Here is a 26,714-nt window from a genome sequence, read left to right as displayed (position 1 = left end):
AAAAAACAGACAGCAGCTGTTTCAGACTTGGTACAGGAGTTATCATTGGAAACCAGAGTTTGTGTGAAGATCAGACAGTGAAGAACACTTCAAAATGTAGTCAGCATCCAAGAAGATGAAGCTTGCTTGCTGTTCAGCTTAAAACTGTAAGTTGGAACTTTGCTAAAGAACTAAAGAAGCCTGATGGATGTTGGAGAACATTCTTTGGTCAGATGAAGATAAAAGAGTTCAGATGTTTGGTGTGAACCTGACCAGGACTACCACAGTGGATGTATGGTCCTGACAGTGAAGCATGGAGGTGGAAGTATGATGATATGGAGCTGAATGAGAGGAAAAAGGCGTTGTGGAGATGACATTTGTAGATGCATATCTGTGGATAAATCAAAATAATGACTAACAAGATGACTCCCAGTCTGCAGAAGCTGGAAGAAGAGGAAGATTCCAGCATTAGAACCATCCAAAGAATGAAATCACGCAAGGAACTATGACCTGATTTAACCCTCGTGTTGTCCTGAAGTTTGAAAATGTGGAGAAAAAAACAACATTTTCACAGTGAAACTTCTGATGTCCACATTTTCAACATTTTTGGGAAATCTTTGAACATTTTTTGGTGGAATAAAAGAAATGTTAAAAATGTTTCTTTAAGAACATTCACAAAAAAATCAACCAAAATCCAGCGAAATTCGCTGGATTTTGGTTGATTTTTATGTGAATGTTCTTAAAGAAAATATTAGAAGTTTTACTGATACATATGTAATCACTTTAGATATTTTTAGGATTTTTTGGGGAATATTTTTACTAATTTTTTGCAAGTATTTACAAGAATTTTCTTGCCAAATTTGGAGGATTTTTTTTTTAAATAAAACTTTCAAGGGAAACTTTTAAGGAATTATTGGAATTTTCTTCCTGAAGGTTTTGCAAATTTTCAGAAATTTGTGGAATTTTGTTGCTGAATTTTGGGATTTTTTTTTTTTTTCAGAAAAGGAAATATTTTTTGGTAAATGAAGACAACAGGAGGGTTAAATCCAGTAGAACACCTTTGACAGCCGAATCAGAAATAAAGGTGGACACACGAAATATATATATATATTTTAAAAAACCATTTGAATCTTACTAATAACTTCTGTTGCATTGTGTTTCTACTGTATTTTTAATTTGCTGAATCTAAACTGTTCACCACCTCAGACGTAATGCTCTTACTGAGAGGTGACGCAATGTTTACTCATCTGACATTTGGGTGATGTTGCACTTTTTACGCTACAGATTACACCTCCAGGAATCCACCTGCGCGTGTCGAGACTGCAGAGGAAGCAAGAACAGTTTAATCTTCGCGCGTGCACAACCGTCCCGGGATGCTTTCGGACGTTTCGGAAGGGCGTCGAGGAGAAAATACCCCCGGAGCGAGCTGCAGCAGCCCTCCCCCATCTTGCAAACCGAGTTTCCTTTGACAGCGTCCTCCATTGTGGGTCATTTATGGAGGACAACACGGCGCGAGATATGCAATCTAACGCCACTAGATAGCACTGTTAGCCCAAGCTGATTAGCATCGCTGCGGTAAGGACACGCTCACAATCACACAGCAAGAAGGAGAGCCTGCAGGGTTCAGTACTAGTAGACATAAAATGCTTTTATTATTATGGATATAGAGGCAAAAAGTTGGAGCTGACATTCTATGGCGTTGAAGTTATCACTGTTTTCTGATTTTTTTTTTTTTTTTTTTTTTTTAGTTTTCCAGATGCACATTATCGGAGGCGACAGGCAAAGGTTACATGTCATGCAAACTAGATAAATAACTCTTTATTTGTACCTTTGCTATAAAGTTAATCATCCACTGGCAATAATGTAGTGCTCTTAGTTAAAAAAGGAAAGAGGAAAAATATACATACAGTATGTAAACAGTCAAAGAAATTGCACTTTCTTGGCTCGTTATTAGAAGCCGCACTACTGAAAGAGAGAGAGAGAGAGCAGGAGTTTAACACTGGAAAAAACTAATTCACTGTCACTGATTGTCTGACCAAAAAACAGCTAAAAAAAACCGAGACAAATTATGTAATTCTACAAAAAAAAAAAAATCATATACAATCATAGTCAAGGAGAAATGTCTGATATATTGGTCAGCTGTATAATTTGTTAAAAACATTTGATTATTATCTGTTATGTATAATCCGGATAGTACTGTCATGTATGTTTACTAATTTTACACGCTACTGCTGATAGAAGGAAAACAGGTCTCTCTATGTACTGTACATTCACATGAAACTAAACGGATCAGCCCGATGCTCCTAAGATGAAACGATCTGCTAAATGCATCTGTACAGAAAAAACGACCTCCCATCCTCGAATATTCACAACTTAAAAACAAAAAGAAAGAAGACAAAATAACAACAACAAAAAAAAAAACGGATATATAGTCCTTATCAGAGGAGATATTGCTTTTTAAAGACTGCATGAGTTCGCTTATACACAAGACGACATGGCACTTCTACAGAGCATTTGGGGCAAATCAATCCCTTTTTTTCTCCCCCCTCCTCTTCTTTCTAACCCCCCCCCCCCCGACCCGACGAGGACATTCTGATTGTCAATGCTCCGAAGCAAAAACATTCTCCAAGGCAGTCTGAGTAAACAAAAACACTTTGTACACCTCCGGAAGCAATACTGAAAAATAGGCGACGATAAAACATTCCTATCGCGGATATATTTCTCCAAGCGGACGAGCTCGCCTTTCTATGTTTCTCTGCTCAAAAAAATAACTTCTCTCTTTCTTAAAACCTCATTAGAAATTCTCTTGCCGCGATGCCAAAATTCCTATCGCTAAGCCCGGCCCCCCCTCCCCTGCCTATTCACTGGTACATAGCAGACACTGTCTTGGTAAAAGTGAAAGGAAAAAACAAACAAAAAAAACCCTCACTAACACTGTCTCTACAGCTTTTAACTGGCTCGCCTTCTCCTCGTGCCATTTCCCAAAGGTGCAATGTGACTTTGAAAAGCTTAACAAGTAAAACGAGGGTTCGGTTTTGACCTACTTAGGGCCCCGGCTACATTTTTTTTTCTTTCCCATGTAGCAGCTCATCGTCTCTCTCGGAGCCAAAACGCCGAGTACCGCACGTGTCCGCTCTCCGTCCCAAATCTTGCTTAAGGTGCCGAAGTGAGAGCGATCAAAGTGTGTGTTTTTATAGTGTGTCCACTCAGCGTACGCGACAGTCTTTTAGTGTGCTTGTTCGTCCAGCACTAGTGCAAATTCATTTTCAGCTGGTCTGTTTCCTTTCTTCTCCTTTCTTTCTTTCTCTCTTTTTTTTTTTTTTGTTTCCCGGGACAGTCGATCTCCGTTCATCCTCTCCGCCGCCTGGACAAAAGATGTGTGTTGCCATGGTTTCATCCTCGGTGCGATGCCCTTCGGAGCGCGAGGTTCGACGCGCTCGTCTGTCAGTGTGCGAGATGTCTTTCTTTCATTGCGTTTAGTTTTCTGAAGCTCGCTCGCCTCCATCTTTTTCTATCACCGCCGGCGATGGCGGCGCTGTGACATCAGTTCGAGTCCGTCTGTACCGGTGGTGGTTCTGGTCCCTTCCTCGGAGCGCTGCCACCTACGCAAACACAAGACAACGTCAACGCGACAATGCATGCACAGCAAGGCACGTATCACCTGCAGCAGCTGCATTACTTCAGAGTTAAGCCTCTTGTTGTCCTCATTTACAGGCACCAAAATATATTGTTTCCCTGTCTGAAAAAAATTGAAAAATTCAGCAAGAAAATTTGCAAAACCTTCAGGAAGAAAATTCCAATAAATCCTTAAAAGTTTCCCTTGAAAGTTTTATTTTTAAAAAAAAAAAAATCCCCCAAATTTGGCAAGGAAATTCTTGTAAATACTTGCAAGAAATTAGTAAAAATATTCCAAAAAATCCTAAAAATATCTGAAGTGATTATATATGTATCAGTAAAACTTTTAATATATTCTTTGAGAATATTCACATAAAAATCAACCAAAATCCAGCGAAATTCGCTGGATTTTGGTTGATTTTTATGTGAATGTTCTGAAAGAAACATTTTTTTCCACCAAAAAATATTCAAAGATTTCCCAAAAATGTTGAAAATGTGGACATCAGAAGTTTCACTGTGAAAATATATATTTTGTCCCACATTTTCAAACTTTAAACGGGTCAATTTTGACCCGCAGGACGACACGAGGGTTAAATACCTCTCAGTTAACCCTCCTGTTGTCCTCATTTACAGGCACCAAAAAATATTGTTTCCTTGCCTGAAAAAATACCAAAATTCTGCAAAAAAATTTCCTAAATTTCTGAAAACTTGTGAAACCATCAGGAAGAAAAAGTCATTCCTTAAAAGTTTCCCTTAAAAGTTTTATTTAAAAAAAAATCCCCCAAATTTGGCAAGAAAAGTTTTGTAAATATTTTCAAAAAATTAGTAAAAATCTTCCAAAAAAAAATCCTAAAAATATCTAAAGTGATTCCATATATATCAGTAAAACTTGTAATATTTTCATTAAGAACATTCACAAAAAAATCAACCAAAATCCAATGAAGTTCACTGGATTTTGGTTGATTTTTATGTGAATGTTCTTAAGAAACGTTTATAACGTTTCTTTTTTTCCATCAAAAAATGTTCAAAGATTTCTGAAAAATGTTAAAAATGTGGACATCAGAGGTTTCACAGTGAAAATATATATTTTTTCCACATTTTCAAACTTTAAAACGGGTTAATTTTGCCCAGCAGGACGACACAAGGGTTAAACAGTATTTTCTCTGATGTAGAATTAAAAACTAACAGTTTAGATTTATCATATTAAAAATCTAGATCAACAGTAGGAATGCAACTGAAGTCAGATCCTTTTTCACACTTCAAATGTCCGTCTCTATTTTTGACACAATTCTCCTCGGCATAAAGGATGCCAATTTTCGGCTTGCCAACTTTCTCTTTAAAATACCCAGAAGATGTTCTATTGGATCCGTCTTAGGCAACACACTTGTGAAGGTCACAGTTTTCACTTCTCTACAAACTCTTGTGTGATTTAGTTCTTTGCTTCTTATCAGCCAGTATTTCAGTTTATCCTCAGACATCCATCTATAAATGTCATCTCCCCATCTCATCACACTTTCACCTCCATGCTTCACTGTCAGGACCATGCATCCACTGTGGTAGTCCTGGTCAGGTTCACACCAAACATGCTGGACTCCATCTGAACTCATTTATCTTCATCTGACCAAAGAATGTTCTCCTAGAATCCATCAAGCTTCTTTTCATGCATTTTACTTAAGTTTAGCTTGTCTTTTTGTGCTAAATAAGTTTTTCTTGACCTCCGTCTATAGAAGTTGATGTTCTTCACTGTCTGAGATTCACAGAAACTCTGATTTCCATTGATAACTCCTGTACCAAGTCTGAAACAGCTGCTGTCTGTTTTTCACAGCTCGATTGTGAAAATAGTTCACTGTCTGTAGAGACATTTTAGGAGAACAACCACTGCAGCCCTGATTACTGGTACTATGACTCCTTCTAGACCTCCTGATTAGTGGAACTATGACTCCTTCCAGACCTCCTGATTAGTGGAACTATAACTCCTTCTAGACCTCCTGATTACTGGTACTATGACTTCTAGTCCTCCTCATTAGTGGTACTATGACTCCTTCTAGACCTCCTGATTAGTGGAACTATGACTCCTTCCAGACCTCCTGATTAGTGGAACTATAACTCCTTCTAGACCTCCTGATTACTGGTACTATGACTTCTAGTCCTCCTCATTAGTGCTACTATGACTCCTTCTAGACCTCCTAATTACTGGTACTATGACTCCTTCTAGACCTCCTGATTAGTGGTACTATGACTCCTTCTAGACCTCCTGATTATTGGTACTATGACTTCTTCTAGACCTCCTGATTAGTGGTACTATAACTCCTTCTAGACCTCCTGATTACTGGAACTATGACTCCTTCTAGACCTCCTGATTAGTGGTACTATGACTCCTTCCAGACCTCCTGATTATTGGTACTATGACTCCTTCTGGACCTCCTGATTAGTGGAACTATGACTCCTTCCAGACCTCCTGATTACTGGTACTATGACTCCTAGTCCTCCTCATTAGTGGTACTATAACTCCTTCTAGACCTCCTGATTACTGGTACTATGACTTCTAGTCCTCCTCATTAGTGCTACTATGACTCCTTCTAGACCTCCTAATTACTGGTACTATGACTCCTTCTAGACCTCCTGATTAGTGGTACTATGACTCCTTCTAGACCTCCTGATTATTGGTACTATGACTCCTTCTAGACCTCCTGATTAGTGGTACTATGACTCCTTCTAGACCTCCTGATTATTGGTACTATAACTCCTTCTAGACCTCCTGATTACTGGTACTATGACTCCTTCTAGACCTCCTGATTAGTGGTACTATGACTCCTTCTGGACCTCCTGATTAGTGGAACTATGACTCCTTCTAGACCTCCTGATTACTGGTACTATGACTCCTTCTAGACCTCCTGATTACTGGTACTATGACTCCTTCTAGACCTCCTGATTAGTGGTACTATGACTCCTTCTGGACCTCCTGATTAGTGGAACTATGACTCCTTCCAGACCTCCTGATTACTGGTACTATAACTCCTTCTAGACCTCCTGATTACTGGTACTATGACTCCTTCTAGACCTCCTGATTAGTGGTACTATGACTCCTTCTAGACCTCCTGATTACTGGTACTATGACTCCTAGTCCTCCTCATTAGTGGTACTATAACTCCTTCTAGACCTTCTGATTAGTGGTACTATGACTCCTTCTGGACCTCCTGATTACTGGTACTATGACTCCTTCTGTGCCTCCTGATTACAGCTGCAGGTGTGTTTCACTGATTTTTAGTTGACCTTATTGGATCCTTTTGCATTTTTGTGAAGTCTCACAGTCAGATTTCTGAGTTCCTCTGTTCAGTTCTTTTCCATGTGGAGCCATGATGCAGACATCGATACAGTCTGTAGGCCCAAAAGCGACGAAAGATCTGCTGCTCACGTCTTATACTCGAAACACGTTAATGCGGTTTAGCTCACTGGAAGGTGCTTTCACTTTTGTCGCATTGACTTTCTACTTTGGGGCCTAAATATTCAGTACAGGGCTTGTTTTTGATTGTTTGTAAGAGGAAACACTTCAACTTAGAAGTAAGGCATGTGCACAGAGGCGCTACCATTCTGAGTCGTTTGACATTAAAGTCATATTGCACTCATTGTACTTCCACCTTTCCTCTGTTTGCTCCACCTACCTCTATCTGTTAGCTTATGAATGCTGCAGGGTCAAAAGTAAATCATTCAGCCGTTTCCTCCTCTGTTCTCTGCTGCAGACCTCTCCTTCCCCTCGTTTTTCTTCCTCTCCCTCCTCCTCTTGTCCGTTCTGGGGTTTGGTGGGCTGGAGCGGAGCGAAAAGAAAAAAAAAAAAGAACAAAATAATGGCAAAAGCAGATTTTCACTCTTGCGGGAATTTGCATTAAAACGTTCTCTGCGCGGGGATTTTTTTGTGTATTTATTTTTTCAGTAAAACTCACACAGGGGCTGGCAGTGAGCGAGCTGGAGGTGTCCTGACTTAGCTGGTTGGGGTCACTGCTGATAACCGTCACCTCCACCCCCACTGGTGGATCTGAGGGAGGGGAAAGGTCGAGCCGTACGTTAGCGAAAAGCAAACAAAAACACAGACGCATCTCCAATTACGTCTTCCTCGGCTTCTATCTGCAATCAGGCGGCGGGTCTTTGATGGAAACTGTGCGGTTTCGCTGCTAATGGGGGAAAGTTGATGCCTGCTGGGTTGTTGGACACCAGCGGTTGGATGACAGAAATGGGGAAACATTTCTGCAGGCTGCGGTTGGAAAACCACTCAGTATGCGCTGCTGAGTATGATATGGAGAGACGAGCCAAAAACCAGGCGGAACACACACACACACACACACACATTCATGCAAAGTAAAAAGACACGACACGAGGACGCCAAAAGACACAGATGTACGGTAGGAATGAGAGCCGGACCGCGTATGCATACACAAACACCTACAGAAACGAAAACTAACACACACACTTGCTTCATGGACCTGACTTGATGTGGCCGTCGTCCCCATTGGCTCCATCACAGGACGGGCGTCGCGATTCGTCCTCGTCCTCCCCGTCGGCGTCCCGCTCCCGCTCCCGCTCGATCCTCATCCGGATCTGTCGGTCTCGAACCAGCTCCCAGTTCCTCACCAGGAAGACGTGATGTTTCACCACGAAGCTCCTGGAGGGACAAAAAACCGCCGACGTCAGTCCAGAGACGCAACCCTCAGGCTGTTTCTGGACACTGTTTTTTGCCACCGTGTGCATTTGTGGGCTCCTTTTTTTTTTTTTCACTGAAGTCTAAAAAGTCTTGCAGCTCAACGGAAACAGAACCACGAAGAAGCAGAGAGAACTCAGAAACGTCTATGATGCAGGATGACAGAATCATAAAGAAAAAAGTTGAGTTTCAGCATTTTTCCAAGCGTCTACAGATGTTATCGACCCTGAAAAACATGGCGACTTACATTTTACATCCACTAGAATCTCGCCATTTTTAACGGAAAGACGTGTCGCCGTGCTGAATGTATCTCCAACAACTTCCTCCTCTGTTCACTGTTTCTGAGCCATGCTGCTTTTATTTTATTCATCCCGGAGCTTTGGTTTTCCTCTCGTGGTCGTTTTTAAGAAGTTTTGAGACATTCCAAATATTTTTTCAACCATTCTAGGCAAGTTCAGGCCCTTTTATACCTTTTTTTGAGGCATTTTGTGCAATTTTGGACCATTTTTGAGTCACTTTTGACAATTTCCCCAATCATTTTGACAAGTTCAAGTCACTTTGGACCAATTTTGAGTCATTCTGAATACGACTATTTGAATGTTCCCGGCCTCTACACACTTTTCCACTTTGTCACCATGCTGGATGGATCTCCAACAACTTCCTCCTCTGTTCACTGTTTCTGAGCCATGCTGCGTTTATTTTATTCATCCCGGAGCTTTGGTTTTCCTCTCGTGGTTGTTTTTAAGAAGTTTTGAGACATTCCAAATATTTTTTCAACCATTCTAGGCAAGTTCAGGCCCTTTTATACCTTTTTTGAGGCATTTTGTGCAATTTCTGACATTTTTTTGAGACGCTTTCGAAAATTTTCTCAATCGTTTTGACAAGTTTAAGTCACTGCGGACCAATTTTTAATTATTTTGAATCTGAATATTTGAATGTTTCCGGCCCCTCCACACTTTTTCTCTCTACTCTGCTCATCATCTGTAAAAACATGTTTCACCATGCTGAATGGATCTCCAACAACTTTCTCCTCTGTTCACTCTTTTTGAGCCATGCTGCATTTATTTTATTGATCCAGTACATTTTATTTTCCTTCGACTATCATTTCTGACAAGCTTATATCATTTCTAAACAGGTTTTAGATCATTTTGGACACTTAGAAAAGAGATTTTGGGCACGTTTCTGCAATTTCAGACAAATTAAGTTATTTTAGACACTTTTTTTCAAATCATTTTTGACAGGTTTTGTCATTTTTGACAAATTTTGAGTCACTTTGAACTAGGGCTGGACCCGAATATCCGGAATATCCGAATATTCGTTCGCTACGGCAGTATCCGGATATAAATTTTGGTATCCGAATATTCCCCCGAATATTCAGGCCGTCTCCCCCAGAAGCCGAACACGAACATTTTCATTTTTGTAGCACCTACTTTTTACTGTAGAAAGGTGTTTCTCCATGCTGAATGTATCTCCAACAACTTCCTCCTCTGTTCAATGTTTCTGAGCTATGCTGCATTTATTTTATTCATCCCGGAGCTTTGGTTTTCCTCTCAGTCCCTCTGTGGAAACACTGCCTGCAGTTCAACCTAAATATTTCTCATAAACCTGTTGGTCACAGCTTTTTTTTAAATCGCAATTTTAAGCTTATTTTTGGCGTGTTTCTTGACAGAACCGTATGTCACACAAGAAACATAACAGGAATGATCTCAAAATTCTATCTGTTTTTGCCATTCCTGGCTTTTTGTTTATTTCTTAAAGGAATATGGTCTCACAAACCCGCCAGCATGTTTTTGGTATCGGAGGGTTAAAACGGATTGTCTAATTAAATATGGAACATTCCTTTCCCAGTAAATTAGTGACAGGTTTCTGCAAAATGTATGCAGAAAATAAAAACAGATGGGTGACAAAAAGATGGGTGGTTCTACACACTGTAGATATTTACAAGCTCCATTTTTAATTTCCATCTGCTCTGTGTAAACACAGCCTGCAGTTCAGCCAAAAAGTCCCTGAATTTTTGTCACAAGACCGTTGGTTTCACCTGAGTCAGATTCGGCTTCACGATTGCATCGAGAACAACAGAATTTTTTGTTTTTCGCAGAATTTGGTTCATGCGAGTGTTTTATTTTTTTGTAGAATAAAAAAATCTGGATTTTAATATCAGGTCTGGGTATGTTCACAGGATGATTAGTTCAAAGACCGTTAGAAATTTCACAATCCGACGACTGCTTCTTTTTGCACTGTTTCTGCTTGATAAATGGTGTACTGTTGGTGGATTTTTAAACTTTCAAACTGCTTTTTTGTGGGGGATTCATAGTGTTAAGTTGTTCTTTATTATGTAAAGAAGTTACATAAGCAGCCTTCGAAAAGTGAAAGGTTAAAAGGAAGTATTAGAAGAAGTAGAAACTGTTTGAAAACGTGAGTTTATGGCGGTTTATGAGTGTCTTTGTTTTTCTTTACCTCTCAGTGCCGGTCAAAGGCTCCATGTCGAGGTGGGGGAATAAGCTGGTGATGTCGCTGGAGCTCTCCTCCTGCGAGGCCAAAAGCAAAACGAAGTTTTAGAGGATGACTTATTAACGTCGGGATAAAACAAACCCGAAGCCACAGGACTCACCGCTGCCTGCTGAGAGGAAGCCGTCCTCTCCTTCAGCCGGCCTGAGACAATCAGAGACATCAGTGAGTATTGATCGGACACATCGGCAAACCTGACGATAACACATCTGATAAACGGAAACTCACAGTAGCGTCGCTTCCTCTTCAGGGGGACGGCAGGCTGGTGGTGGAGCTGCAACCGAGCCGCAGGAGAATTAAATCCTGGTACGTTTCCAAGACTAAAAAAAACCCTTTTATTATGTTACTGAGGCTGAATGTTACCTGGTTGTTCTGCCAAAGCCACATAACGTCGTAGGGCAGCTGGAAATGAATTCGCTTCAGCCTCAGATACTTTCCTGCAGGATATAAAACAGGTTTAGGATGAGCTGTAGCAGGAAAATAAGCTACTAGCAGTGTTTATTCACTCATTTATTCATTGAATCTTTAACAACAAAATACTAAAAGGAAAAAAATGTTTAAAAAAAAAACATTAACTAGAGGGTGAATACTCATGCAGTCACTGATTTTACATTTAATATTTTTAATTAACTGATATTACTTCATAAAAAAATCTGCTTTTTTGTCTTTCTTTTGTAAATACTTGTCAAAAGAGTCAAATTCTGTCAACTTTGATGTTTAATTTTAAAAAGCAGTTTGATGAGAAAACGAATTGACTCATGAATTGAAAAATAAGAGATTAATCTATTAGCGTTAGCTCATTCTTAGCACTCACCAACATGTATGGGAGCAGGCAGCAGGCTGTAGTCGTGTTCTTCTGGTGTATAATCCAAACTCTCTCTGCAGTTCTTCTGGGCATGAGAAGGCGGTCTGGAAAGAAAAACAACAAATAAACAAACAAACAAACAAACAAACCAGCTGACAAGTGAGGGGGTTAGAAGCAGAGAGGTCTAACCCACAACCCAAATATAGCGTTACAGTGGTGCTTCGGATGTTAGACATTTCTTGAAAACACAGAACTTTTTCTCAGAAACTACAGAAAGTGGGTCAGAACACTCTGCTTCCGAACCCTTCAAGTTATAGAAAAACAATTAGCTACACAGCTCAAGTCATTAAAGAAGCTAACTCCACAGCTAAAGTCATAGACAGAAGCTACCTACATAGCTAACGCCATAGAAAGAAGCTAACAATTCAGCTAAACTCGTAGACAAAAGCAAACAACACAGCTAAAGTAACTTAACAACAACTAAATACAAAGCTACGTAGTTAGCATAAAAGATGCTAACTACATAGCTAAAGTTATAGAAACAAGCTATCTTCACAGCTAAAGTCATAGACAGACACTAACAACACAGCTAAAGCATAGTCAAACCCATAGGAAGAAGCTAACAATGCAGATAAATTAATACCAAAACAGCTCACTACGCAGCTATGGCCATAAAAATATGCTAATTACATAGCCAAAGCCATAGAAAGAAGCTAACGATGCACTTAAAGTCACAGACATAAGCTAACAACAGTTAAATTAATACAAAAAAGCTAACTACACAACTACTCCCATAAAAATATGCTAACTACATAGGTAAAGTTAAAGAAAGAGGATATCTTCACAGCTGAAGTCATACATAGAAGCTAACAACACAGCTAAAGCAATAGAAAAAAGCTAACTATTTCGCCAAAGCTATAGAAAGAAGCTAACAATGTGGAAAGTTGTAGAAAGAAGCTAACTACACAACTAAAGCAACTGAAAAACAGTTAAATACACAGCTATGGCCATAAAAAGATGCTAACTACATAACTATAAAATTTTAAAAGCTAATTACACACTTTCAGACAGAGACATAAGTTAAGTACACAGCTAAAATCATAGAAAGCAGCTAAAGTCACAGATAGAAGCTAACAATGCTGCTGAAGTAATAGAAAACTGCTAAATTCACAGCTATGGCCATAAAAAGACGCTAACTACACGGCTAAATTAATACAAGACAGCTATATACACAGCTATGACCATAAAAAGACGCTAACTACACGGCTAAATTAATACAAAACAGCTAAATACACAGCTATGGCCATAAAAAGACACTAACTACATAGGTAAAGTCATAGAAACACCTAACTACACAGTGGGGCTTTGGATGTTTGACCATTCTTGAAAACACAAAACTCAAAAACTACAGAAAGCGTTTTATGACCACTTTGCTTAAAAACCCTAAACAGGTTGTTTGTGCATCAGCTGGACTAACTCTGTGGTTTTGTAGTCGTCGGAGTAAAGACCCGCCCTCAGGAACTTCTTCCTGGGCGGCCCGTCAGATCTCTCCTCCCTTTGGACGAGCGGCGGCGGAGGGGGCGGGGCCTGGGGCGGGTCGGCGTCCGATTGGCCGAAACGCTCGGGGAGGGGGTCGCACTCGGGTTTATCCTCGGCGATGCTGAAAGGGAAGAGAGAGGTAGAATGATAGAGAGGAAAAAGAGAAAGAGAGAAAAGGCACTGGTTTAGCACACAGTGCTGAAAACGGCGGGTTAATTTTTCCAGCGGCGAGTTGGTTGTATTGGATTGTCAAGTCAACCAGCTCAGGGTTTTACCTCTGGGGACACGGGGAGTCGCCGTGCTTCCTCTTGCGGCCTCGCTTCCTCTTGGCCTCCAGCTCCGAGTCGCCTCCGAGTCGCTGACGAGGCTGCAGCAGGTCTTGCGGCGTTGCGGGCGGGTGGTGATGCTGCGGCGGCGGCGGCGGCGGTGGCGGCGAGGCTGCGGCGTCGGAGGGCAGCGGGTGCTTCCTGGGACGTCCGGGCCTCCTTTTGTTCTTCACCACGTCTGGCGCTGGCACACTTTTCTGCTGCCCCCGGCTCCTCGAGTCACCTTGTAAACCTGCAGTCGTTGAGAGGGAGGACGGGGGGAGGAAATGAGACAGATGTGGATCAGCGACGGAGCCGGCGGGAGGTGTGAGGTGAGGCCGGTCTGGGCTGAGTCATGCGGATGGACCACAGATTAGGTGAGTCACATTTCCTCTGAGCAGATCGCTGCTGGGAAACGCATTAAAAAGTGATTTATCCCCGCTGTCGCTGCAGAAAAATACGACGCAAACAAAGAGCAGCGGGCGTTCTTTACACGTGAGTTTGTTTCTGTCTGATTGAACATCTTTTCCTGTAATTTAAAGCTTCATGGATGCACAGGTTTATTGTTTTTAGCTTCATTTAACCCTCGTGTCATCCTGCAGGTCAAAATGGAGCCGTTTTAAAGTTTGAAAATGTGGGGAAAAAATATGTCATATATGATGTCCACATTTTCAACATCCATTCTCTATACACCGCTTAATCCTCACTAGGGTCGCGGGAGGGGGGGCTGGAGTCTATCCCAGCTGACTCGGGCGAAGGCAGGGGACACCCTGGACAGGTCACCAGTCTGTCACAGGGCTACATATACAGACACACAATCACACTCACATTCACACCTACAGGCAATTTAGAGTTATCAATTAACCTCAGCATATTTTTTTGGGACTGGGGGAGGAAGCCGGAGTACCCGGAGAAAACCCACACATGCACAGGGAGAACATGCAAACTCCATGCAGAAAGATCCCAGGCCCACCCCGGGATTTGAACCGGGATCTTCTTGCTGCAAGACGAAAGTGCTAACCACTACGGCACTGTGCAGCCCTACATTTTCAACATTTTCGGGAAATTTTTGAATATTTTTTGTTGGAAAAAAGAAATGTTAAAATGTTTCTTAAGAACATTCACAAAAAAACAATCAAAATCCAGAAAGTTTCGCTGAATTTTGGTTGATTTTTTTGTGAATGTTCTTATATGCAGTCACTTTAGATATTTTTTAGGATTTTTTTGAAGATTTTTACTCAGCAAAATTACAGGAGTGAAACACTGAAAAGATTGCAAATTTTTTTTTTTTTTTTTTATTTTTGCTTCAGAAATCATTCCAGCCAGTTAATCAAGTTATCTGCTGAAAATTTCTGCTTTTTTCAGCTTTGTGCAGCACTAACATTCACAAGACACTGGAATTTGTTTCCATTTTCTAAAAACTTAATTAGACACAGAGTTTGTTGTCCTGCAGGTTTCACACGCGTACGGCAAAATTTGATGGAAAAAGAAGATTTGGTTGCAAAAATAAATCAGTTGCATGGAAATATTTCATTAAACATCACCATAAACAGCTTTTTTTAAAGCAGTTTTTTGCAATTTTTTGCCACCACGAGAGGCAGTAAAGTCATTTAAATCTGTACAAAAAGTGCAAATGCAAAGCAAAAAATTATATCAGACATCTTTTCCGGCTTTTTTCAAGTCATCCTGTGAAAAATCAAGTATTTTTTTTAACAGCGTATTACAGAAAATCTACATATTTTGTTGTTTTTTCTCCACCATTATGCAGCTGGGTTTAAATCTATTCCTGTGCCCTCGTCCTGACCTCTGAGCTGCTCCTTCATCAGTCTCTCCTGAGCTCATCTGTCTTTTTGTTCCATTTTCCACAGCCCCTGACAACGCTGACCACTCTTCCCTTATTGGATTTTTCCAAGCCAAACAGGCCCCGCCGGCCGGCAGCGGTGAGGAATCGGCCGGCGCTTTAAATAGCCGATCTGGTGGTTAACTAATGACCGTGTTCGCCGAGCCGCCCCGGGGCTGCAGCAGCGTGCGGTTCGCTGCAGCCCAGGAGAGATTTCAAAGATTTTTTCTGGCAGATTCCCATCAAGATGCTGCCCTCCTGCTGTAACACTTCTTAAAAATTCCTGCAGAGAGCCGCTGTGGAGTGTTTGTCAGGCCGGAGTCTGCTATAAAAAGAAAAGGAGTCTGATTTCCTCTCTGATGTGTGGCTCAACAACACCTGAGAAAAAAAAGCAACGCTGCCACTATATCGGGCAAACGACCGGCGCCACGGTTTCATCTCCACATTGTACAAATAGAAAAATCTGTCATACTGTGCAAAGTGAAAAGAGGCTCTTGGCATGAAACCGATTCCGTCGGCCAGCTGTCAGGATTCGCTCGCTGCTGTCATTTTTCACTGGTGGGCACAGTTAATGTTAGATTCCCTGTTTTACTGAGCGTTAGGAGCTGCACGATGCTGGAAAACAAACTAAAATTCAGTTTTTCTGCGATATATGTTGAAAAAATGAAGGAATTTACATTTAAAGCTCTAACTTGCATTGGATTGGATTCAGATTTTGGCTTTTTACTCAGCATCTAGAGCTCTGTGGTTCTTTAGAAAGCATCTAAAACATGCTCTGAGAGTCCTGAGTAGAGAAAACTGCAAAATCTACAAAAGTAAAATCAGATTTCTCCACTATTCATAGCAGTTTTACACATAAAAACTATTCCATTTGGGATCATTTGATTCCTGACTGACTGGATGTGGTTTGCAGGAAAAATTGACATTGCAATAGTTTGCTTTTTCTGCAATTTATTTTGAAAAAAATAGAGGAATTTTCACTATTTGACCTAAAAAGCAAACTTGCATTTTATGGGATTCATATTTGGCTTTGTACTCGGAATGCAGAGCTTTGTGGTTCCTTTAAAAAGCCACAAGAAATCTGCTCTGAGACTCTTAATAAGCGAAAACTATCCAGACTGCAAAATCTACAAAAGTAAAATCTGATTTCTCGACTATTCAAAGCATTTTTTCCAACATTTTACACATAAAAACTGTTCCATTTTGGGTGATTTGATTCCTGACTAAGTGCAGAAGGTCTGTTCCATGTTGGAAAAAACTTGACAATTTGCTTTTTCTGTAATTTATTTTGGAAAAAAATCGAGGAATTTTCACCATTTGACCTAAAAAAAAACAAACTTGCATTTTATGGGATTCATATTTGGCTTTGTACTCAGAATGCAGAGCTTTGTGGTTCCTTTAAAAAGCCACAAGAAATTTGCTCTGAAACTCTAAAGAAGCGAAAACTATCCACACTGCAAAATCTGCAAAAGTAAAATCTGATTTCTCCATTATTCACAGCAGTTTTCCAAACATTTTACACATAAAAACTGTTCCATTTTGGGTGATTTGATTCCTGACTGACTGGATGAGGTTTGTAGGAAAAACTGACATTCTGATATTTAGTTTATCTGCAAAATGTATTGGAAAAAATTGCAGGAATTTTCACCAAATGACCTAAAACTGGACTTGCATTGGATGGAAGTCAGATTTGGTTTTGCACTCGGCATTTGGAGCTTTGTGGTTCCTTTAAAAAGCCACAAGAAATTTGCTCTGAGGTAGCAAAAACTATCCAGACTGCAAAATCTGCAAAAGTGAAATCTGTATTTCCACTCTTCACAGCATTTTCCCAAACATTTTACACATAAAAACTGCTCCATTTTGAGTAATTTAATTCCGTGCAGAAGTTCTGTTTGACGCTGGAAAAAACTGACAGTTGGCTTTTTCTGCAATTTACTTTGGAAAAAAATACAGGAATTTTCACTATTTGATTAAACAGAAACACTCAATTTGCATCAGACTACAGATCTACCAAAGTAAAATCAGATTTATCCACTATTATCAGCATGTTTTGTTAAAAGTTACGTATAAAAACTCGCCTTCATGGACACCAGATGTAGTTTATTCCAAATCATACGGACAAAGTCTGGGGAAAAAAATGCTTTTCTGCAAAATATACTGACAAAATCTTAGAATTTTCACCAAATGACTTGAATAAATCCTCATCATTATGTGATATTTAGTCAATAACTACACTAGGGCTGGCCCGAATAGTGATTTCTGGCCTCTGAATATTCGGATATTCGGATACCAAAATTAATATCCGGATACCGAATATTCGTATATTCGGGTCCAGCCCTAAACTACACATTCTTGTGCAAAACATTCATAACTGCAGCATAAACAGACAAACAAATGATTACCAAGTTGTGATCACAGTGCTGTGTATATATAATGTAAATATGTCCGATATTTTAGTTTCAGGTGCAATATTTCACTTCTATGTACACTGTCAACATAACTGAAAATATTCAATGTAATATTTCATGTTCAGCTTGTTTTTAAGGTGCAATATTTCATTATAATATGTAATATTACTTATTATCTGAGGATGATTTCCAGTACTGCTTTTTACTTTTCTATTCTACTCTTAGTTTATTTTGTTTTCAATACTGTATCGCATAAATCTCTTATTGCTTTTCTACTTTTTAGGCTGCATTTCTCATGTTACGTAATTTTTTTTTTTTTCAGAGCGACATGTGGCGCAAGACTTCTTAAAATCTTAAAATAATCCAATACGTGAGCAAATATACACAGCCTAATCTGTAAAATGTTTAATAAATCTCAAAAAATCTACTTCATGAATTAATATAATCTTTAAAAGTGTAATAATTCAAAATAAAAATATTACAAATACGTTTGAAGTATGGCCAAATGATATTGAGGGAGAGGGAGTGGTATTGCCATTTTAAAAAAATACTTAAATTTTCTGCACATTCCTTAAATAACTATGTGATTAGGAAGAGTTTGAAGGGAAGTGCATCTGAAAAAAAAAAGTGAAAATTGGTTTAAAAAGCTGTTTTAGAACCTTTCCCATATGGCAGAACTCTGACACAGACGGACGTTGTTCCTGTAACTAAACTATTTACGTACAACTGAATCCATTTCTGCAACCACATCGTCATTTTCAGCGTTTCTCTGCTGCACACGTGGAGCCTGCAGGTCGACAAACTGAAGCTAAAAAGAAAAACTGTGTGAATCCAAGCAGCCTGAAATCAGAGTGAATGATGTTCTCAGAAGGGCCAGTCATAAAAATGAGAACACTGTCAGCTTTGTTCTGGTATCAAACGGCTAAAAAGTTGCAGCATGACGTGTTTGAGCTGATTTGTTTTATTCACAAGACGACGTCGATACCGAATCTATTTATTCTGCAGCACTTTTACACTGTGCTTCAGTTTCCAGCCAAATAAATACCACCATTCTGGCGGTTTTTGTTTTATTACCGATTAATTTGCTTGACTGATCCATTAGTTGATGTCAGAAAATTGTGAAAAATGAGGATCAGGGTTTCCTTGAATGTTATTTTGTCCAAATATATTCAGTTTACTGCCACAGAAGAGGAAAAATGAAAAAAAAATCACATTTAAGAAGCTGCAATTAAAGAATTTGGACTGTAATTATTGATAAATGACTCAAACTGATTAAATTATTGGTTAAATGAGCTGTTCGGTCTATAAAATGTAAGAAAAGGGTAAAAGCGCCAGAGATTCTGAAAGACGAAGATGATCAAACTAAATATTTTCAAATAACTAAGTCTAGTTTCTTCTAGTTCTGTATGTTTTTTTTTCTTCAAGAAGCAGCAAAATTAGTGTTTACAAGTTACTTTTCGTGAATAAGAGATGTACAGTTTAAAGTTCAACCTTGTTTGTGTTGTAAAAATCTGAGAATTTTGACTTTTTTTCATTTAAAAAAATACTCAAATTGATAATAAATCTGCTGTTAGGTCTAAAAATAAAAATGTCCGGAAATTGTAAAAAAAATAAAAATAAAAAATATGTATCAGTGTTTCCCAAATGCCCAAAATGTTCGAATATATTCAGTTTACTTTCACAGAAGAGGAAAAAAAACTGAAACTATTCACATTTAAGAAGCTGCAATCACAGATTTTTTACTTTTTAATTAGAAATTACTCAGACTGATGAAATAATTAAACTGTTGTTTAGTCTATAAAATGTAAGAAAATGGCAAAAAACATCAATCGGGTAGTTTTCTACCAGTTTTCAGAAACTCTTTTCACTTTATACCATGACTTAAAGTGATTAATTGATTATCGGATTAGTTGGTGATTAATTTAACAGATCATAACTGATTATTCCAACTAAGTGATGTTTCCTCACCTGAGTCCCTCCTCTCAGTCCAGGCCGGTTCATCCCTCCTCCATGATCTCTCTCCACTTCCTGGGTTCCTCCCGGCCAATCCGCTCCTCAGACCCCGCCCCCCCGTTGCCGTGGCAGCGGACGTGAACAGATTGGTGTGTGTCGGCGACGGCGACGCCCCGTACCGGTCGTCCTCGGCGTCATCGTCCTCCCCGTCGGACGCCACCATCCTGCCGTGGTGCTGCTCCGAGCTGAAGCTTCTCCAGCCGGTGTTTCCAAACCTCGATCCTCCCAGGCCGCCAAATTTCGACCAGCTTTGGCCCAAACCGCCCCAACCGCCGCCGAATGACGACAGGTGGGAGGAGCCCAACCCCACCGAGGTGAGGGAGGTGTGTTTGTACCTCTCTGCTGAGGATGATGAAGATGAACCGGCGGCGGTGGAGAAGGAATCACTCCCGTTCTCGCATAACCACGGCGACTCCTTCGATAGCAGACTTCCACCGCCTCTCGCCCCTTTCCTTCCTCCTTCCTGCCCCAGAATGAACCCCGACCTCGACTTTAAACCGACCAGCCCCTCTCGCTCCTCTTCCTCCTCCTCTTCGTCCTGCTCCTCTTCATCGTCCACGTCTCGGTCGCAATGCCGGTGGCGATGCTTATGCTTGTGTTTGTGTTCGCTCCTCCCACATCCACATGAGAGGCCGGACGTGAACCCTGAGCTGAGGTGAGGACCTCCACTTCCTCCTCCACCTCCGCCGCCGCCGTCTCCGTCCACCTCCCCTCCTAGAGCTCCCTCCCTCAGCAGCCGGCTCCTCCGTCGGTGGAACCTGGCCGGGTTGAGGAGGAAGTGGTGGGGCTGATGGGTGGCGTAGGATGACAGCGGGTAGGAGCTGGGGAGGTGGTGGTAGAGCGTCGTGGCCGGAGGGTAGCCGCCATAGAAGCCCATGTTCTCGATGGTCTCCTGGAACTTGGAGGGGCAGCCGCACTGCCGGCGGTCCGGCTTCCTGCTGCAGTGGCAAGGGTAGAAAGACTGAGGCGAGAAGGAGGGACTGGTGGAGAAGGACGACGGGTGAGGCGAGTAGAAGCCATTCAGATTGATCCTGAAGATGTTGGAGCGCAACGAGTGAGAAGAGGAAGAGGAGGAAGTGTGGTGTCTCCTTCCTCCAGCTGGGTTCCCCTCAAAGCCCTGACCGAGCCCCGTCCTCGCCCAGCTTCGTCTACCGATGTGGACCTCACTGAACTGGCCGATCAGGTCCTCCAGCTCGGCCAGGAACTCCGGATCCTGCATGTGGAGCTGCTGGTGCTTCTTCTTGTGTTTGTTTTTCTGTCTCTTCAGTGCATTGTGCCCCAGGCAGGGGTAATAATCCGTGTGGGGGCACTTGCTATGTCCGGGGCAGGGGCAAGGGCAAAGGCAGGTGCACGACGAGGGGCAGTCATAATCCCTGCGCCGGTGCCGGTGTCGCCGCTCCAAGGCGTTGGAGGTGGTCATGGGGTTCCTGTGTCTGGACATGTGGGAGAGGGGTGAGGAGACCGGGGATGGTCGGTCCACCAGAGAGGGGTGTCTCTGGGCCCCCAGAATCACCCCGGACCCCTGACCCAGCCTCAGCATGCCCCGGACTCCCCTCATCTCACCTCGCTCGGAGACGCTGTTGTTGTCCGTCCCGATGCCGCTGTCGCTCGGCAGCGTCTCCTCGCTGTGGGACTCGCTCCGGGGGAGGGTGTGGCCTCCTTCAGGTGTCCGGGGGAGCCGGGCGGGTGATGCAGCGGTGGGGTGGGGCAGGAGAGCTTACATGAAGACTGGTGGAAGGGGAAATGGTGCCTCCCCTGGCATGGGCAGCTTTTCTTCACGAAGGGGGATATCGACGAGGAGGAGGGAGGCCGCGGGGAGGTGCAGGAGGAGGAAGGGGAAGGCAGGGAGAAGGGGTGAGGAAAAAGGAGGGAGGATGTCGGTTCTGTGAGGCTGCCCTCGCTGTAGGGACTCTGAGCCCCGCTGGAGTGGGTGAGGGATGGGGAAGGGAAGGGGTGAGAGGGCGGCTGGGGCTGGAAGAGGGAGGTTTCGGAGGTGCTGGAGAACAGGGAGGAGCTCTGGGAGTTCAGGTTGGCTGTCTGGGCTTTGGGTTTCCGTCCTCGTCTCTTGCCCATATAGATGGTTCCTCTCTTGCTCACATTGATCTGAGGGCCCAGCTTGCTCCCGAAGGAGGACGACAGGGCTGAGAGTGTGTGCACCGTCGTAGCTTCTATCGATTTTCTCAGAGAGGCCTCCCCATCTGCCGCCTCGCCTCCCTTCCCCTCTTTCCCAGCGAACCCTGACAGCATCACTTTGTGGAGCCTCCTCTTCTTCCGCTTCTTCATCTCGTTAATCAGCCTCTGGATCTTCAGCTGCCTGGTTCCCTTCTCGGGTGGAAGGAAGTCCGGACTCCGGTCGCCGTGATCATCCCCGCTCTGGTCCTCAGGCAGCCTCGGTTTGGGGGGGCGCCCACGCTTTTTGGGGCTGGATTTGGATGTCGGCTCCAGCAGGGGGACTTTGTGAACTCCGTCGCAGCCCAGAAGAGGCACCTCGGTCGGGATGTCGCTCGGTGAGAGTCGAGGGGGAGGCTCGTCCAAACCGGAGCCGTGGGATTTGGGGCGGCCTCTTTTTTGGGAAGCGCTTACCGAGTCTGATGCATGAATCTGCGGTTTGGTCGCAGAAGAAACGGGGGAAGAGCTGCTGGTTAAGGATTCATCGCTCTGCTGGGTAGTAGCTTTGGCGGGGAGGGGCGCCTTGGGGTTCTGGGGGAAGCTGAGCGAAGGATTATGCTGGGAATCTGAAGGGGCTTCCTGATTTTCTGCCCTCTGAGCCCGGTGCGCCAGCTTGGTCCAGCTGGGCCTCCTGGCTTTGCGTTTCTTGAGCGGCCGGCTGTCCTGCTCTTGAGGGGAGGACGGGGGAGATATAGGGGCAGAAGGCATGGGAGGGGCAGAAGAAGAGGGGTGGCTCGGAGGCACAGTTGAATGTCTGGAGACGTCCTGTTCTTTTGATTTACTGGCGTCACCTGTTGCTGCCGCCGCTGCTGCTGCCGGCTCAGCTTGTTTAACTGGCTTGCAACCGTCATCCATCTTTTCTTTCTCATCTGGATTTGCTGCCAGTCTGTCAGCTGTTTCACCACATTTTGTGTTATTATCCTCTGTTCTTTGTCTCTCTGGACTTGGCCTCTTTTTCTCAGCCTTCCCTCTGTCAGTCTTTGCTTCGTCCCTCCACAAATCATCACTCCTGCGTCTCTCCTCCTTTTCTTTACCGTGTCTCGATTTTCCATCCTTTCCCTTCTCCTTTTTCTTCTTCCTTACTTCGTCCTTTCTGTTCTCGCTTTTTGCCCTGTCAGCCTCCAGCCTTTCCCTCTTCGACTTCTTGTCTTTCCGTTTCTCTTTCTTTGCTTTCCTGTCCTTCTCTCTTTTCCTCTCTAGCGAGGCATCCTGACTTTGAGGTTGGGCAGAAGGGAGATCCACAGCGGGGGAGGATTGTGGTTTGGAGGTGACCAAGGGAGAGTCTGGCCTGCTTTTAGTGGAAACTTCTTTATGGGAGCTCGTGGAAACTGGAGGCCTCGTCGAAGACTCCGTGGAAGAAACGGAGGAGGAGCTGCTGTGTTTCCCAGCTTTGTTTTTGGATGCGGTGGAAGAGCCGAGGATGCTGGCGGAGCCTTTCCCGTTTGGTAACCCCTTCTGCTTCTGCACCAAACCATTATGTTTCTTGGAGGTGCTTCCGTCATTCCTGGTTTCCAAAGCGGAGGCGGTCTGGTTGCTCGGGGTGGAAGGTGGAGCCGGCTGGTCTGTTTTTGGCGAGCAGGGTTTAGGCACTGCAGCGACGGGCTGGCCGTTGACGCTCGGAGGCTTCTTCGCCTTGTCCGATGAGCCGTTCACCTCCGTCTTATCGGCCGGCTTGACGGGAACCTGGGGAACGCAAACATCTCGGTCACAGCAGTGAAGGACAAACGGGCAAAGAGGCGGCTTTTGCTATTGTCCGCCCCATTAAAAGAGAGGATAAAATGACTCAATCAGGCAGAGAAATGAGGGCATACGGAGGAGAGAGTGAGGTGATGGAAACAGCAACGGGGCTGACACAGAAAGGAGAGCTACAAAGGCGAAGAGACGCCGAGAGGAAGGGAGTGGGACGGAGGGGGAGTGAAAGATAAATGAGAGCAGGTAGAGAAAAGAGGGGATGTAAAAATAGACGAGAGGGACAGATATAGAGAGGCAAGCAGAGACAGAAACACAGGGAGAAAGCTTCGCTATTGGTAGCTATAAATTGCCACTAATACAGATGAGAAGGCTTGACATTTCAGACGTTCTGTAATTTCGGTGCGCTGGCTGCAGCCTGAGTGAGGTTTGTGCAGCCGAAGCCGTAAGCTTCTCCTTGGGTGATTGTCATGAGGACTGATGGACCAATGTCTGCAATAACTCCAAGTGGTTGCCGTGCTGTCGTCCTATTTATAGGTCTGTTTATTCAAATGTGTTGCTTGGCTTTCAGTATTGAGAGAATCGCTCATTTGGCCATATTAGAACTGAGCTCAAAGCTGGGAGGGTTTTTTTTTTTTTTTTACACCGTCTATAAGCCTGCTGGCTAACTGTTAAAAACCAAAACAGCAACAGCACATATGTGCCATTAATAATGTATGAACACATTCAGTCACTGCAACTCTCAGGTTTGCTTTTTCTCCGTTTTTACTGCATTTAATGGCAAATTCTATTCTCTGAACCCCAAAACTAGGCTTGAAAGGTATTCTGTCTTTTCAAAAAATCTCCAAAATTACACTATTTATAACACAGAAACTGTAATAAACAAAAAGAAGCATGATATCCAGCAGTCTGTGAACATATTATGAGTGATAAATGTGTTATTTTATCAAAATCCCTTTTATTGTACATGCCTCAATTGAAAATTCTCCAAAAATAAGAGAAGAGAGGAACATATAACATGCTGGATTGATAAAATAAATGCAGCATGGCTCAAAAACAGGTTGTTGGAGGATCTTGCTGTTTAAAAAGCATGCTATTTTTTTTTAAAAAATGCCCAAATGAAACCATTTGCCAAAGTCAGAATGGTTCGATTTGCAACTTCAACTAATCGTGTGATTTTAGGGTTTCGTTGGGAAAACTGATGAAAACATAAGCTCTAAACAATAGTCCATTCAGCATGGTGAAACAACTTTCTAATTATATTCTCTTATTATTATATTCTCTTATTTTTAAAAAATCTCAAATTACAGTATGTATTAGAATCAGAATCATTCAATTTTTTTAACTTTCCTCGAACTAATCAAATGTGATTTGGGGATTTTGTTTGGAAAATTAACCAAATTTTATCCTCTAAATTCAAATATTTCATCAAAATAACTTTATTTGAATGTCTCATTTTTTTAAAAAAATGCCAGAAATAGATCATTTACAGTAACTTAATTCTGTAAAAAAAAATTAATTCTCCACTGTTTCATGCAACTGACAACTTGATTTGGGGTTTTCATTGGGAAACTGAACCAAATTTAAGCTTGAAATCACGATATTTTACTGAAATAACTTTATTCTAACTGTCTCATGTAAAAAAAAAATATGCCAAAATTGAACCATTTGAATTAAGCAACTTTCTAAAAAACAAAAAATTCTCTGCTCCTTGACACAACTTAGAAGCCATGACTGACTCAGCTGTGACCAACAGTCATGTTAGAAAAATTTGTAGTTTTCAATTAAATTGCAGGCAGTGTTTTCACAAAGGAGTGAGGAAAATAAAACATTTAAGAGTACAGCAGTGAACAGAGGAGCAAGTTGTTCAGCATCGTGAAACACGCTTATAGTTTAAAAAGCATGTTGTTGTTTTAAACCATTTTTCAACTTTCCTTGAGCTAATCATGTGTGTGTGGGGGGGGGGGTTTGTTGGGAAAACTAACCAAATCTAAGCTTGAAATCACAATATTTCACCAAAATAACTTTATTCTAACGGTCTCATGTAAAAAAAAATGCCAAAATTGAACCATTTGCTTTAAGCAGCTTCTGTAAAAAAACTAAAAATTCTCTGATCCTTGACACAACTTAAAGCCATGACCGACTCAGCTGTGACCAACAGTCATGTTAGAAAAATTTGTGGATTTAGCGGTTGAACTGCTGTTTACATGAGCAGAAAGGAGATGAGTGTGAAAACAAATAAGAAATGTAAGTAGTAAAATATTTACAGCATGTATAGCTGCTGTTTTCCCCCCAGTGTTGTTAGCACCAGTGGGAACCGATTCCAGGTTGTTTTTGAAATTTTTTACAATAAATAATCTTATTTTTATGATTGAGGGCTTTCTTTCTAACTGTCCTCTACTACTACTGGTTGTTTTGTTTGCATAGAGTAGCAGGGTTTTATATTGCCGCCAAAAAAAGAACAAAGTGAGGAAAAATGTGATGCCCAGAAACTGCTCAGGGTTCAGAGTGTTAGTAATTCTGCCAGCTGACATTAAGGACGTAAACCGACCTGTTTGGCTGCCTTGGTGACGGCAGGGACTGGAGTCGGGGTGGAAGCTGTGGTGAAGGTCGCCGGTGACGACGTGAGCGGCGTCGAAGCAGCGGATGCAGTTTGTTTGGATGTGGTCTGGACAGCATCCAGGCCGGAGCGCTGCTCTCTGGCCGCCTCGTCCTGGGCAGCACCTGCTTTGCTCTGCTGGCCTCCGTCCCCGTCGGGCCTCAGCAGCAGCCCCCTGCCCTGCCGCTGGTACGTCCTGATGGTGGGCTTGCAGACGTAGCTCTCCAGGATCTTGGGCGGCTTCTTGGTGCGCTTGGCCTGCAGCCCGATGCGGACCCGTACGTTCCCCTCGGGGCAGCCGGCCTCCCTGCCGGGGATCTGCTGCCCCCCACATCGCCCCTCGATCAGCAGCTCCAGAACCGCCCCCTTGTCGCCCTCCCGCTTCCTCCCGGCGCCCCGTTTCTCCTCCTCCTTCTTCCCCGCGTCACCATTCTCCCCCTCGCCTCTCCTCTTCTTCTCCCCCGCCACTGGCTCGGAGTCCTCAGGTGCAGGGGCGGGGTCCAGAGAGGAGGCGGCGGTCGGAGGGCTTCCCCCCTTCACTCTCTGGTCCAT

At 42.8% G+C, this 26,714-nt stretch overlaps 1 protein-coding gene across 1 annotated transcript; it reads right to left on the bottom strand.

Annotated features, from left to right (window-relative positions):
• Positions 1-1,609: 1,609 nt before the first annotated feature.
• On the bottom strand, positions 1,610-26,714 carry LOC110965463 (histone-lysine N-methyltransferase ASH1L). Its single transcript, XM_051956507.1, has 14 exons — positions 26,115-26,714; positions 21,466-23,557; positions 19,661-21,421; positions 13,415-13,697; positions 13,078-13,260; positions 11,610-11,704; positions 11,159-11,232; positions 11,024-11,069; positions 10,899-10,939; positions 10,745-10,815; positions 8,073-8,251; positions 7,536-7,627; positions 7,257-7,399; positions 1,610-3,581 (listed from the first exon to the last, which is right to left on the bottom strand). The coding sequence occupies exons 1-13, from the start codon at positions 26,712-26,714 to the stop codon at positions 7,271-7,273; spliced, it is 5,646 nt and encodes a 1,881-aa protein (XP_051812467.1). The 3' UTR covers positions 1,610-3,581; positions 7,257-7,270.

The sequence above is a fragment of the Acanthochromis polyacanthus genome, chromosome 12, assembly GCF_021347895.1.
Source record: "Acanthochromis polyacanthus isolate Apoly-LR-REF ecotype Palm Island chromosome 12, KAUST_Apoly_ChrSc, whole genome shotgun sequence".
Taxonomy (NCBI): domain Eukaryota; kingdom Metazoa; phylum Chordata; class Actinopteri; family Pomacentridae; genus Acanthochromis; species Acanthochromis polyacanthus.
The sequence above is the reverse complement of the archived record's forward strand: the minus strand, read 5'-3'. Positions and strand labels throughout refer to the sequence as shown.

Coding starts and splice junctions, on each gene's coding strand:
- LOC110965463 (XM_051956507.1), bottom strand. CDS start 26,714: ATGGACCAGAGAGTGAAGGGGGGAAGCCCTCCGACCGCCGCCTCCTCT. Junction 23,558..26,114: donor TCACCAAGGCAGCCAAACAG/GTCGGTTTACGT, acceptor TGCGTTCCCCAG/GTTCCCGTCAAGCCGGCCGA. Junction 11,705..13,077: donor GACGACTACAAAACCACAGA/GTTAGTCCAGCT, acceptor TTTTCTTTCCAG/ACCGCCTTCTCATGCCCAGA.